A 14,098-nucleotide genomic window follows, 5' to 3' on the forward strand; every position below is an offset into this window, starting at 1 on the left:
GCCACTTACTGATTCAACGCAAGACCGGAACGTCCTAGCATTTTCTGTCAACGTCGGTACATAGGGTTTGTTCTACTTTCGAATTCACTGAACGCTTCACGCATAGCCCTCCTTACGCTCACACTTTGGACATCGTTTAGCTTCTGTTTGTCTCGGAGGTTTTGGCTGCGTTTAAACTTTGGGTGAAGCTCTCTTTGCTTTCGCAACAGTTTCCTAACGTTGTTGTTGTAGTATACCACGGTGGGTTTTTTTTCCCATCCCTCACAGTTCGACACTCGGCACGTACCTGTCTAAAAACGCATTTTTACCATTGCCTTGCACTTTCTCCATGAACACTCAACATTGTCAGTGTCGGAACAGGCATTTGCCTTTTCATCTGTCGGGTCGTCTGCAAATCTGCCTTCTATTACTCTTGCTAGCCAAAACAGATAGATACACCGTCCTCCCTGCAACGGCCTTATGATCACTGCGTCCCTGTTCTGCACATACAGAGTCGAAACACGTTCGGGTCTGTTTGTCATCCGTAGGTCCACGATGTTATCTCCACGAGTCGGTTCTCTGTTCATTTTGCTCGAGGTGATTTTCGGACAGTGCACTCAGTATAATGTCACTCGATGCTCTCTGTCCCCCTACCACCCGTCCTGAACATCATCTGAGTGTCCCAGTCTATATCGGGTAAATTGAAATCTCCACCTAAGACCCTAACATGCTGAGGAAAATGTATGTGAAATGTGTTTCCAAAATCCGTCTCTCCGTTGTTCTGCCACTAATGCTGCTGCGTCGGGAGGTCGGTCAAAGGAGCCAATTATTATTAAACCTAGCTCGGTTGTTGGGTGTAACCTCCACCCACAATATTTCACAGGAACCATCCACCTCTACTTCACTACAGGATCAAAACTACTACTCAAACAGCGACGAACACACCACCACCGGTTGCATGCAATCGAGCCTTTCTAAAACACCGTCTGTACCTTTGTGACAATTTCGGCAGAATTTATCCCTGGCGTCAGCCAGCTTTCTGTACCTTATCACGATTGCAGAGCTTCGGTGCTTTCTCTGTCAGCGCTTGCGGTTCCGGTACTGTACCAACGCAGCTTCGACAGTTGACAATTAACAAACGATACCGATTGCTGCTTGGTCCCCGCACCCGTTGAGGCTGCTGTTGCCCCCTTTCTGTACTTGCCCAAGGCCATCTAACCTAACAAAACCGCCCAGCCCACGCCACACAACCCCTGCTACCCGTGTAGCCGCTTGTTGCGTGTAGTGCTCTCCACCTAAGACTATAACATGCCTTCGACATTCGCAGTGTACAACACCTTAGGTTAGGGTTGGCGTCGCTTGGGTTAGGTTAGGTTACGTTAGGTGGACGTGGGTTAGGTTAAGGGTTAAAGTTAGGTTAGGCGTCAAAGTTAGGTTAAGCGTTCGGACGTGAGGCGTCAGGTGGCCGCACCTACCTTACGGCCGGACATCTTAGGTTAGGCTAAGGGCGCCGAGGTCACGTTACGTTCACCTTCGGGCGCCACACGTAGCTGTCACAGGTAGGTAGTAGTTCGGTCGGTCGGTCGTCGGCAAGCCGCAAAAAACTACAGACGACGTCGACAACAAGACCGAGCAGGAGGCAGATATATACCGAGCGCCAAAGAGACCGACCACACACACACACACACACACACACACAAAACAACAAACACCACCCACCGGCCAAAGGGGCACCAAAAAAACCCACAAAGCCGAGCACCACACGTCGCGACCAGAGGCAACCCGCAACCGCAACGGCGCTTTCCGCACCGGGCCGGATGCACGTACGACAACACCGCTACCCGTACACAAGGCCTCCCATTGCACACAGCCGCTCTGTGTTCAACATCATCAATGGCGCGCCCGCGGCTCGTCGCGGTCGCAGCCATGACGCCGCCGCCACTTTTGCACCAACACATTCACGCACCGCAAAACAGCTCGCCGACCCACCGACACAGCACAGCCGACAAACAAAAACAACCGCGGCGGCGGCAACAAAACAAAACAAACACCTCGCACCAAGCGTCCGACAGAAAACAAACGGACAGGCACACAGGCCTCTGCTAACGACCACGACACAGCGGCACGCTGCCCCTTTCCCGCCACTCTCGATTCACAGCGCACGCGACCCCGTCGTCGACGACGACACGCGACGGGCTCGCTTCCCGCAACCTACACCTTTCCGCCACTACGCACGGCTCCACCCGACGCCCGTCGCAACGGCACTACTGCACGCACTATCACCCCCGCCGCCGCCGCCGCCGCCGCCGCCTCCTCCTCTCTCCCCCTTCCCGTACACAACAACACAGCCAAAAACACACTCACGACCCAAACATAACAACATGGCACGTGCATCGGCGCACACCCCCAACCAGTCACCGTCGACACAACCACACGCAAGGCACGGAAAAACCGGCGTCCTTCCACGTTGCCATCAAAGCAGCACAAACAACCACACAGGAGGAACCACCAACAACTGCCGGCCGGCCGGCAACCACCAAACGCACATTCCCGCTCGCCACCACACACCTCTCGGCAGCCGTTTCGCAAAGACATGACATGACATGACGCGACATCATCGCATCACGGGCGACGCACGCACACCGACCCACTTTCCCGCCCGTCTCTCTCTCTCTTTTTCTTCCGACGCCTTCGGCCGAGCACACACGTACGTGGCACAACGCCCAACACAGTCACACACAGTCGACAGGCGCACGCCCAGGCACGCAACGACGCAGCGCAGCAAAGGCGCCCGCGACACATACCTCCTCTCCCGTCTCGCCGCCGACCGCCAGCCAGCCACTCGCAATGTGCACTGGCCAACCGGACACACGTCCACCGCGCCGCCTCCGACCACCCGCCAGGGGGCGCTCACGTCCGCGACAACAGCGCGGCCCGCCGCCGGGCGGGCCCAGCCCGGCCCAGGCGGCGCGCGCTGCTCTGCACTCGGCGCGCCGCGCCACACATCCTGCTGCAGACCGGGCTCGTCTCTCTGTACGCGTCTGCGTCTGCCCGCATCTCATCTTCCTGCGCATCAACACAAACGAGGCCACGTGAGCAAACCCCCGTCACAACGCCACATCACGCACTGCCTTGTCGACCGCCTAAATAAATGCACTCACCCACCAGCCATCCGCTTCGTCCTCTTCTTGCTTACTCGTTGTTCGTCGTTGTTGCTGCTGCACCAGCACCAGCACCAGCACCGGCGGCGGCGGCGGCGGCGGCGGCGGCGGCGGCGGCGGCGGCGGCGGCGGCAGCGGCAGCGGCAGCGCACACAGCCCCCAGCCGGCCGCATCCGAGGGGGCCCCGCCGCCAGCGTCGCCTCCTTGGGCACAGGTGCGGTGCTGTGGCCGCCCATCCAACCGCATTTGCTGGCCGTCCCAGCCGCCAGGCAGGCGTTCCCACTGCCGCGCACCGCCTCTGCTGCAGAAGACGAACAAACGAAACGTACAAACATACACGCACCCGAAGCGTGGCCACACACGGACGGGACCGACAGGCTCCAAGGCGACCAAACGATGGAAAAACAAACACAAAAACAAAAGACACGCGAGCGAGCGAGCAAGCACGCAGTCGCCTCGCCTCTGTCCTCCCGCCCCCGCCCTTCTCCCCACCACATGCCCACAAACACCACCGCCTGCCCGCATCTCCACATTCGCCCCCTCCATTTGTTCCCTTGCGTTCGTTCCTTCCTTCCTTCCATGTGTCTGCGTGCGCGGCGCCTCTCCAACATCCGCCGTCCGTCCGTCCCGTTTTCGCCGTACCACACGCCACCGTCGGCGCCGCCTCGCCTCCTCCCAGTCCACCACCGCCGCCGCCCCTGTCCGCCCCGCACACCACCATACACCGCTGCTTGTCCCGGCCGTTGCCACCAAAGGCGCCAGCCGCAAACCGCGCCAAACGCCGCAGCGCGCGTGCGTCCTTCCTTCTTGCTTGCTTCTCCGTGCCGACGCTGCCTCTATTCCCGCACCCATTCGGCCGACAAGCACTGGCGTCGACGACACAGCCGTTGGGCTCCGGCACTGCGCGTACCGGAGTTACACGCGCACCCCCCCTCGCGAACGCACGACTCATTCTCTTTGTTGTTTCTCCTCTTTCTTACGTCTTCGTTTCTTGTTTGTTTGTTTGTTTGTTTTTTTTTTTTTCCTCCCACCGCCGCATGTGACACAATGGCCTCCCTCCCCCTTTCGTTCGTTGTCGCCGCTTTGTTTCTCTTTCTCATTGGTGCACGTCCGACGCGCTCCATTTCCACCACACCACGGCCATCGGCCTCCTCAACGGGCAGGCGCAGTGTGCCATTCTCCGGCGCACAAGCACACCGCGCGGCTCGCTCTCCTCGCCCCCACGCCACGCCACGCCACGCAGCACAAATGATGCTGTCTCGCAACACGACACACGGTGCGCACACCCCCGACCACGCGGCTCTTAAAAGGCATGGCACCGGCGACATGCGCCGCCCCGGCCCGCATCCGTCGTCTCACGTTCACTGCCGGCCGCGTCTGAGGCTACAACCGCACCACAACAACGGTCCCCTCCCGGCAACACATTTGTTGCACAAACACAACCGCCGAGCGCAGCGCGAGCCACCCACACGCGCCCTCCCCGTCTTTAAAAGCCTCCGCGTCTCCTTTCTCCTTTCGCGCCCCTCCCATCTCCCGAATATGCCAGCAGCGGTGCCACTACCGCGAAACGGACACGCCTTCCGGGCCACATGCAAGGGCACGCCCACCACCAACTACTGCCATATTCGCGGACGCAGTTAGGCAACACGCAACGCACTCTCCACCTACTTTCTCTCTCTCGTCCATTCTCTTTAAAACACACGAACCAACCAACCACGGCTAACACACTTTTTCGCGACACCTTTGACTGCGTTATCTTGACCGTGACGGCAGCTATCGACCTTCCAATTCCCCACTAAACACACACACACCCCTACATACACACCCTTCGCTACACCGGACAACAACAGCGTACACAACAGGAGGGCACACGAAACGGCAGGCAAGGGCAACGCATTCTCATAGATTCCTCCTCCGAGCCATGTCGGCGAACGTTTCATCCGGGAAGGCAATGCAATTCAGCCGTCACCACGGCCGACACCTGCAGCCGCGCCGTAAACGCCTTTCAGTGCGGCTGCAATGCACGGGAACGTTCCGTTGCTATAGACAGCGCCTCTCCGTTTTTCCCTGCTTCGTTTTCCGGTGATTGCTTCTCCATTTTGTTTGTTTTATTACTTTCCGTTCCCCTCCTCCACCATTGTTTCCGTCCCCAACAGTTTTGCTCATTCCACACGTTCTGCCCAGACACGACACTCGACCGATCAAAGGTCAGCCTTTCGTCACCGTTCGCGGCGCCGACGGTGCCACAGTGCGACTGGTGTGAACACCGACACGTTGCCATGACGCCGGTGTACCGCGCCGATATTGACAGTTACTCAGAGCCGCCGGATCGGATCACATCACCGACACACCTGCCATTTCACACCGGGGGACACAGACCAACGAAACGCGTGTACGCCCATAACAACAAACAACGACCGTCGTCGTCTAGCCTCACGCTTACTGTACTCAACCGAACACACGTGCACCGTGAATGACGTGCGTGCGCACAACAGTCCAATCAATCATCAGTCAAACTGCAGAAACGGCTATCATCAAATCAAGGGCCAAATAGGTACACCACCGTGCGTGTCGCCTACCCCACCCGCCCGTACATTTCTTGGCGACTTCGTAATGGATGATAGTACGACACGTCCATTTAAAACGTCACCAACACACACACACCAACGCGCCGTACAGCAAAGGGAATAGTCGACGGCAACACAACATTTCACCCTCGCCATCATGTATGATGTGACAACAGACGGCCGTAACGGTGACATCCAACAATCAATCAATCGCGAGGACTTTCAATTGCAGTCACGTGACTAACCGGGCAGACGGAGACAAAGACATGAATCAGCGCCACAGACAGCACCAACACCTCCTATCGATCTATCTGTGTGTCGACAAACAACCACGCCAAGACTCGTGCACGCATTCCACGTCACACCGGCGGCAACCAAACCCTCGCGGCCGTACCCCAGTAACCACAACCACAACCACATTCGAGACCACACCACCACGGCACAGCAGCACCACCAGCTGCCTCGCAACCAACCAAACCGGGTAGCTATGCCGCCCCTCTCACTCACTCACTCACTCACTCACACACACACAAACAATTCCGCTCTTCCCGCAAAGGCAATTTGGTGGCCCTGAAAAGGGCCGTTTTGCCGCTCTCGCAACGGAGGGAGCTTCCTTCCTTCCTTCCTTCCTTCCTTCCTTCCTTCCTTCCAAGAGCCGAAGTAACAACCTCCTCCTTACTTGGAGCTCGTGTACTTGGTCACCGCCTTCGTGCCCTCGCTCACGGCGTGCTTGGCCAGCTCGCCAGGCAGCAAGAGCCGCACAGCCGTCTGGATCTCGCGGGACGTGATGGTCGAGCGCTTGTTGTAGTGCGCCAGGCGAGACGCCTCGGCCGCAATGCGCTCGAAAATGTCGTTCACGAAGCTGTTCATGATGCTCATCGCCTTCGACGAGATGCCCGTGTCGGGGTGCACCTGCTTCAGCACCTTGTAGATGTAGATGGCATAGCTCTCCTTCCTCTTGCGCTTCTTCTTCTTGTCGCCCTTCGAAATGTTCTTCTGCGCCTTGCCGGCCTTCTTGGCGGCCTTCCCGCTAGTCTTGGGCGGCATCTCGAACGTACAACAACAGGCAGCAAGCGCTCCGCTCTAGTCAGCGTCTCCCCACACAGTGGCACCCGCCGCTACCGCAACACCGCACCTTTACCAGCTCGCCCTGTTGCGGCCGCCGACCAATGGGGCGCGCGCGCAACCGGCCGCCGCACCCGAGCCCATAAAGGGACCCCCACCCCGCCGCCGCCGGCACACGCACGCACTCCGCTGCTCGACTCGCTGCGGCTCGCACCGTTACGGTTACGTGTTTAGCGCTTACGCCACTAGCCAAACGCCATGTCCGGACGCGGAAAGGGAGGCAAAGTCAAGGGCAAGTCAAAGTCCCGCTCAAGCAGGGCTGGGCTCCAGTTCCCGGTCGGCAGAATCCACCGCCTCCTGCGCAAGGGAAACTACGCCGAGCGCGTCGGCGCCGGGGCGCCCGTCTACCTCGCCGCCGTCATGGAGTACCTCGCGGCTGAGGTGCTCGAGCTGGCCGGAAACGCGGCCCGCGACAACAAGAAGACGCGCATCATCCCGCGCCACCTGCAGCTCGCCATCCGCAACGACGAGGAGCTCAACAAGCTCTTGTCGGGCGTCACCATCGCACAGGGTGGTGTCCTGCCCAACATCCAGGCCGTCCTGCTGCCAAAGAAGACCGAGAAGAAGGCCTAAACAGGGACCGCGGCGCTGCGCTTGCGTGCTCCCTGCACGCAAACGCAAACGCGCCTTTGCCTTGCCGGCTCGCCTCACAACAATCGGCCCTTTTCAGGGCCACCACACAAACCTACGTCCAAAGCAAAGTTTCCGTCGTCCTCGCCGCACTTTACAACAACGTCCACAGCGCCGGCGCACGTCCGCCATCTTGTCCACAGCCCGTGTGGCCGAACACACACACATTTTTTCTGCACCCCTCCACGCACGCACAGTCGCGTTCCAAACAACGACAACGACATCAATACACCAATAATGTGATGTGATCATTGTTAATATGTTCATAATTAAAAGAGCGCGTAACGGCCCGACGACGGACGACACGCGGGCCGCCGCGCGCGCTCTCCAAACACACAGGCACAGGACAAACCAAACCAAACCAAACAGCTGATCCGATCGATGATCCGGCCCGCGCCACAAACAAACCACGCACACACCGGACTCAGCCGCGCCCTCCCGCATCCATCATCACACACGTCACGTCGAAACTCCAAACGGAACGCACGCACGCAAAGCAACAGAGGCGCACAACAACAACAACAACAACAACAAACACACACACACAGAGGCAGGCAGGCAACACAGACCCTTTCGCACTTTTCAATTTCCGAACAGTGTGGTGGCCCTGAAAAGGGCCGTTTTTCGTCTCTCCCACCAAGCACGGGCAACGGCACGGCCGCGGGAAGGCCACAGCACAGCACACCGGCTGCCTGCCTAACCGCCGAAACCGTACAGGGTGCGCCCCTGCCTCTTCAGGGCGTACACCACGTCCATGGCCGTCACAGTCTTGCGCTTGGCGTGCTCAGTGTACGTCACCGCGTCGCGGATCACGTTCTCCAGGAACACCTTCAGCACTCCGCGGGTCTCCTCGTAGATCAGACCAGAGATGCGCTTCACGCCGCCCCTGCGAGCCAGGCGGCGGATGGCGGGCTTCGTGATGCCCTGGATGTTGTCGCGCAACACCTTGCGGTGCCGCTTGGCGCCACCCTTGCCCAGCCCCTTTCCTCCCTTGCCGCGGCCTGTCATTCTTCCTCCTCCTCAAGCAACAAAAAAAGCACAAGCGGCAGCTCCTCACCCGGCGCTAGCGAGTCGGCTACGGTGCGCCGTGAGCGCGCGCCGCCCCCCTATATAGACTCTGGCCCGCCCTCCCCCCACCACGCGCACCGAGGGCATATAAGCGCAGCACGGGCCCGCGCGGGCCCGTTGTCAAGGCAGCACCGGACGCTTCGCTACCGCACGCACCGCTAACCGCTATGGCCCGCACAAAGCAAACGGCCCGCAAGTCCACCGGCGGAAAGGCGCCGCGCAAACAGCTCGCCACCAAGGCGGCGAGGAAGAGCGCGCCCGCCACCGGCGGCGTCAAGAAGCCCCACCGCTACAGGCCGGGCACCGTCGCCCTGCGAGAAATCAGGCGCTACCAGAAGAGCACAGAGCTGCTCATCCGCAAGCTGCCGTTCCAGCGCCTAGTGCGCGAGATCGCCCAGGACTTCAAGACCGACCTGCGCTTCCAGAGCTCCGCAGTCATGGCCCTGCAGGAGGCCAGCGAGGCCTACCTCGTCGGCCTCTTCGAAGACACCAACCTGTGCGCAATCCACGCCAAGCGCGTCACCATCATGCCCAAGGACATCCAGCTCGCGCGCCGCATCCGCGGCGAGCGCGCCTAAACCGCTTAGCCGCGGCACGGCACCGCACGCGCGCAACACAAAAAAAACGGCCCTTTTCAGGGCCACTAACATCTCTCCGTCGCGAGCAAAACTTTTGTCGGTCTTGCCGCCCAGCCTCTCTCTCTAGCCCCGTTAAAACAACCACCACAATTCCCCACCCTCCCTCCCGTACACAGCCGCTCTCGCCAACAATCACAATCGACGTCATCCCACCCCACCCCTTCAAATACACACAAACAAACAGCCGGACGACGTCACCACGGGTGGCTGGCCGCCGCCGTCTCCGAGGCGCCACCGCGCCTTCCCAATTCCCGCCGGCCACTTCCACGTCTCAACGTCCCCGTCCCCCTTTCACACAGAGAGGACACACACATAACAAACAAGACGCGCCATCCGCAAAGCAAGCAAACAAACAGAGTCTCCAGAAACATGAGAAACCAACCGTCGGCCGCCGCACAAAATACAAAACACAAAACAAAACGGCCACAACCGCTCCGCTACCGCGCGCCGCCGCCTACCGCCACCGGCCCCACAATCCAACCACCACGGCACGCACACAGTACCCACAAGGGTCATACAGAAACGCCACACAAACACCAACCAACCCCACACACACACACACACACACACACCCCGGCGCATGCACGCACGGCCACCCAAACAAGACAACACAACGCGCCAAGCACGACAATCAACGCCTTCCCGACGTCCTCTGATGGCCCTGAGAAGGGCCGTTTTGGGCCGCGCGCAGCCGTGCCATCGCGCGCCACTAGACGACGCGGGGGAGGGGGGTGGGGGACGACGGGGTCAAGCGCCAGCCCTTCCCTTCCTTCCCCTTTCCTTTCTTTACTTTAACTTCACTTCTTCTTCTTGGGCGAAGCCTTCGCCTTAGACGGCGTCGTCGCCTTCTTCGGGCGCGGCGCCTTCGGCTTCTTCGTCGGAACCTTCGCGGCCTTCTTCGCCTTCGACGGCGACTTGGCCTTGGCCGGCTTGGCCGCAGCCGCCTTCTTCGCACCCGCGGGAGCCGCCGACGCCGCAGACGCCTTCTTGGCGGCGCCCGCCTTCCGACCGGTCGCCGCCTTCACGCCACCAGCCTTCTTTGCGCCGGCCGCACGGGCGCCCTTCTTCTCCTTGCTGGCCGGAGCGGCGCGCTTCTTCTTCGCACCGCCGGCACGGGCCTTGCCGCCCTCGGCCGCCCCGCCGCCGGCGCCGGCAAGCTTGAAAGAGCCGGACGCGCCCTTCCCCTTCGTCTGCACCAGCTCGCCAGCCACGACGGCCGACTTGAGGTACTTCTTGATAAAGGGCGCCAGCTTCTCCGCGTCCAGCTTGTAGTGCGCGGCAATGTACTTCTTGATCGCCTGCAGCGACGAGCCGCCGCGCTCCTTCAGACTCTTGATGGCGGCCGTCACCATCTCAGAGGTGCGCGGGTGCGCAGGCTTGGCGCGCGGCTTCTTCGCAGACGCCGCAGACTTGGCCTTCTTCGTCGTGCCGGTGGCGGCGGGTGCCGCAGCAGTCTCGTTCGTAGCCGCCTGATCTGCCATTATTTCGACGACGCGCGTACACACACGAGAGCGAGAGCGAGAGCGGCAGGCGGCAAGCACGGCGGCAGAGAATAGCCGCCGCGCCGCCAGGCCCAGCCAGTGTCGCGGGCGGGCGCGGACGGCCGAGAGAGCGGCCGCCACTCTGCGCGCCGCCGCGCCGCGCCTCCCGCGCTTGCTACCGCCCAACGTCCGACAGCCTGTGCGGACCAGCCCCAAACCTGCGCCGCAACCACCCGCGCCGTTCAAACCACCGAGGATGGGGCTACACACGGCCACACCACAGTCGCCAACCAGTCGCCACGGCAGCGCCGCAAACCACGGCCAAACTGCAGCTACCGCGCGCTACAGCCTGGCTCGGCCCGCCGAGAATCGCCGCCCCCGCCCACATGCCGCCCCCACAGCCCCAGCCGACGACCCGCCACAATGGCCAAACCTTCGGCAAAAGTGCCACACCGTCGCCGCGCCAGCCCGGCCAGCGCGGCCGCCGCCACAGCCACACAAGCGGAGGCGTGCGGCGATGCCGGCCGTGCAAACGCACCTCCGCCGCCCCATCGCCCTCCCACCGTTTCCCGATCGGCCCGCAGCCGTCGGGCCACCTCGCCCGCCAACATTCGCGCCCCTTTCTCACAAAATTGCCCGCCGCAAACAAAACGGGCGCCGCCTGCGCAACATCGGCACCGGCCAACCGAGCGCCGCCGCCCCTCGCCGCTTACGCGAGGGGGGCTGACCGCCGTCCGCAACTACAGACACACCGAATCTGCCTCCAAGCACACACGACAGCCGACCTCCTACATTTATACGCCGCAAGCCACCCAACGGTGTGTGGCGGAGGGCACTTTTTACGTTACGTGCCACTGTCGTCATTGCCTCCCTTTGCCGTTCCAGTCGCGTATGGTTCGCGGGAACAACGACTGTCTGAAAGCCTCCGTGCGCGCTCGAATCTCTCTACTTTTACTACATTCGGGATCTCCTCGGGAGGTATATACGTACGGGGAAGCAATATATTCGATACCTCATCCGGAAACGCACCCTCTCGAAAACCTGGCGAGCAAGCTACACCGCGATGCAGAGAGCGCCTCCCTTGCAGAGTCTGCCACTTAACTATCACGGTTACCACATAACCCTGTGACGAAACGTTGGACCTTTCTCTATCTCCTCCGTCAACCCGACCTGCTACGCATCCCACACTGGTGGGCAACACTCACGTATGGGTCGGTCGAACGCGTGTTTTTGTAAGCCACCTCCTTTGTTGATGGACTACATTTTTGCTAAGCATTCTCCCAGTGCATCTCAACCTGGTACCCGCCTTACCAACAATTACTTTTATCTGATCATCATTCCACTTCCAAATCATTCCGCACGCATACTCCCAGATACATATTTTACAGACGTCACAGCTACCAGTGTTTGTCCCGCTATCATATAATCAATCATACAATAAACGATCCTTCTTTCTGTATATTCGCAATACATCACATTTGTCTATGTTAAGGGGACAGTTGCCACTCCCTGCACCGGGTGCCTATCCGCTGCCGATCGTCCTGCAACCTCTCTGTATACTACATACAGCACATCATCCGCGAAACGACGCATGGAACGTCCGGCACTATCTACTAGCTCATTTATATGATATGAATTGTGAAAAGCAATGGTCCCATAACACTCCCCCGTGGCACGCCAGGGGTTACTTTAACGTCTGTAGACGTCTGTCTCTCCATTGATAACAACATGCTGTGTTCCGTCTGCTAACATCTCGTCAATCCAGCCACACAGTTGGTCTGATATTCTGTAGACTCTTACGTCGTTTATCAGGCGACGGTGCGGAGCTGTATCGAACGCCTTCCGGACGTCAACGACAATGGCATCCACCTGGGAGCCTGTATCTCATATTTTCTGGGTCTCATGCGCAAATAAAGCGAGCTGGGGGTCTCACACACGATCGCTGTTTCCGGAATCCAACATGGATTCCTACATAGTAGACTCTGGAGTTTCCACAAACGACATGATACTCGAGCAAACAACATGTTCTACAACACATCGACGTCAGAGATATGGGTCTATGGTTTTTGCGCATCTGCTCGACGACTGGGACTACCTGTGCTCTTTTCCAATCATTTGGAACCCTCCCTTCCTCTCCAGAGACTTGCGGTACACGGCTGTTAGAAGGGGGGCAGGTTGTTTCGCGTACCCTGTGTAGGAATCGCGAATTGGTAATCCCGTCGGGTCCGGCGGACTTTCCCATTCCTCCTTGGACACTTATTTCGATGTCAGCCGGTTTCTCGTTCGTGCGAGCATTTAGAGACGGAACTGCAGTGCGGTCCGTCCTCTGTGAAACAGCTTTGGAAACAGGTGTTTAGGTATTTCACAGCTTTACGCGTGTCATCCTCTGTTTCAATGCCATCACCATGCCGGAGTGTCTGGATATGCTGTTTCGAGCCACTTACTGATTCAACGCAAGACCGGAACGTCCTAGCATTTTCTGTCAACGTCGGTACATAGGGTTTGTTCTACTTTCGAATTCACTGAACGCTTCACGCATAGCCCTCCTTACGCTCACACTTTGGACATCGTTTAGCTTCTGTTTGTCTCGGAGGTTTTGGCTGCGTTTAAACTTTGGGTGAAGCTCTCTTTGCTTTCGCAACAGTTTCCTAACGTTGTTGTTGTAGTATACCACGGTGGGTTTTTTTTCCCATCCCTCACAGTTCGACACTCGGCACGTACCTGTCTAAAAACGCATTTTTACCATTGCCTTGCACTTTCTCCATGAACACTCAACATTGTCAGTGTCGGAACAGGCATTTGCCTTTTCATCTGTCGGGTCGTCTGCAAATCTGCCTTCTATTACTCTTGCTAGCCAAAACAGATAGATACACCGTCCTCCCTGCAACGGCCCTTATGATCACTGCGTCCCTGTTCTGCACATACAGAGTCGAAACACGTTCGGGTCTGTTTGTCATCCGTAGGTCCACGATGTTATCTCCACGAGTCGGTTCTCTGTTCATTTTGCTCGAGGTGATTTTCGGACAGTGCACTCAGTATAATGTCACTCGATGCTCTCTGTCCCCCTACCACCCGTCCTGAACATCATCTGAGTGTCCCAGTCTATATCGGGTAAATTGAAATCTCCACCTAAGACCCTAACATGCTGAGGAAAATGTATGTGAAATGTGTTTCCAAAATCCGTCTCTCCGTTGTTCTGCCACTAATGCTGCTGCGTCGGGAGGTCGGTCAAAGGAGCCAATTATTATTAAACCTAGCTCGGTTGTTGGGTGTAACCTCCACCCACAATATTTCACAGGAACCATCCACCTCTACTTCACTACAGGATCAAAACTACTACTCAAACAGCGACGAACACACCACCACCGGTTGCATGCAATCGAGCCTTTCTAAAACACCGTCTGTACCTTTGTGACAATTTCGGCAGAATTTATCCCTGGCGTCAGCCA

The 14,098-nt window shown here is 58.7% G+C and overlaps 1 protein-coding gene across 1 annotated transcript; it reads left to right on the forward strand.

Annotated features, from left to right (window-relative positions):
* Positions 1-1,796: 1,796 nt before the first annotated feature.
* LOC126232464 (uncharacterized) lies at positions 1,797-2,576 on the forward strand. The gene has a single exon (XM_049942718.1). The coding sequence runs from the start codon at positions 1,797-1,799 to the stop codon at positions 2,574-2,576; it is 780 nt and encodes a 259-aa protein (XP_049798675.1).
* Positions 2,577-14,098: the final 11,522 nt, after the last annotated feature.

The sequence above is a fragment of the Schistocerca nitens genome, unplaced genomic scaffold, assembly GCF_023898315.1.
Source record: "Schistocerca nitens isolate TAMUIC-IGC-003100 unplaced genomic scaffold, iqSchNite1.1 HiC_scaffold_517, whole genome shotgun sequence".
Classification (NCBI taxonomy): domain Eukaryota; kingdom Metazoa; phylum Arthropoda; class Insecta; order Orthoptera; family Acrididae; genus Schistocerca; species Schistocerca nitens.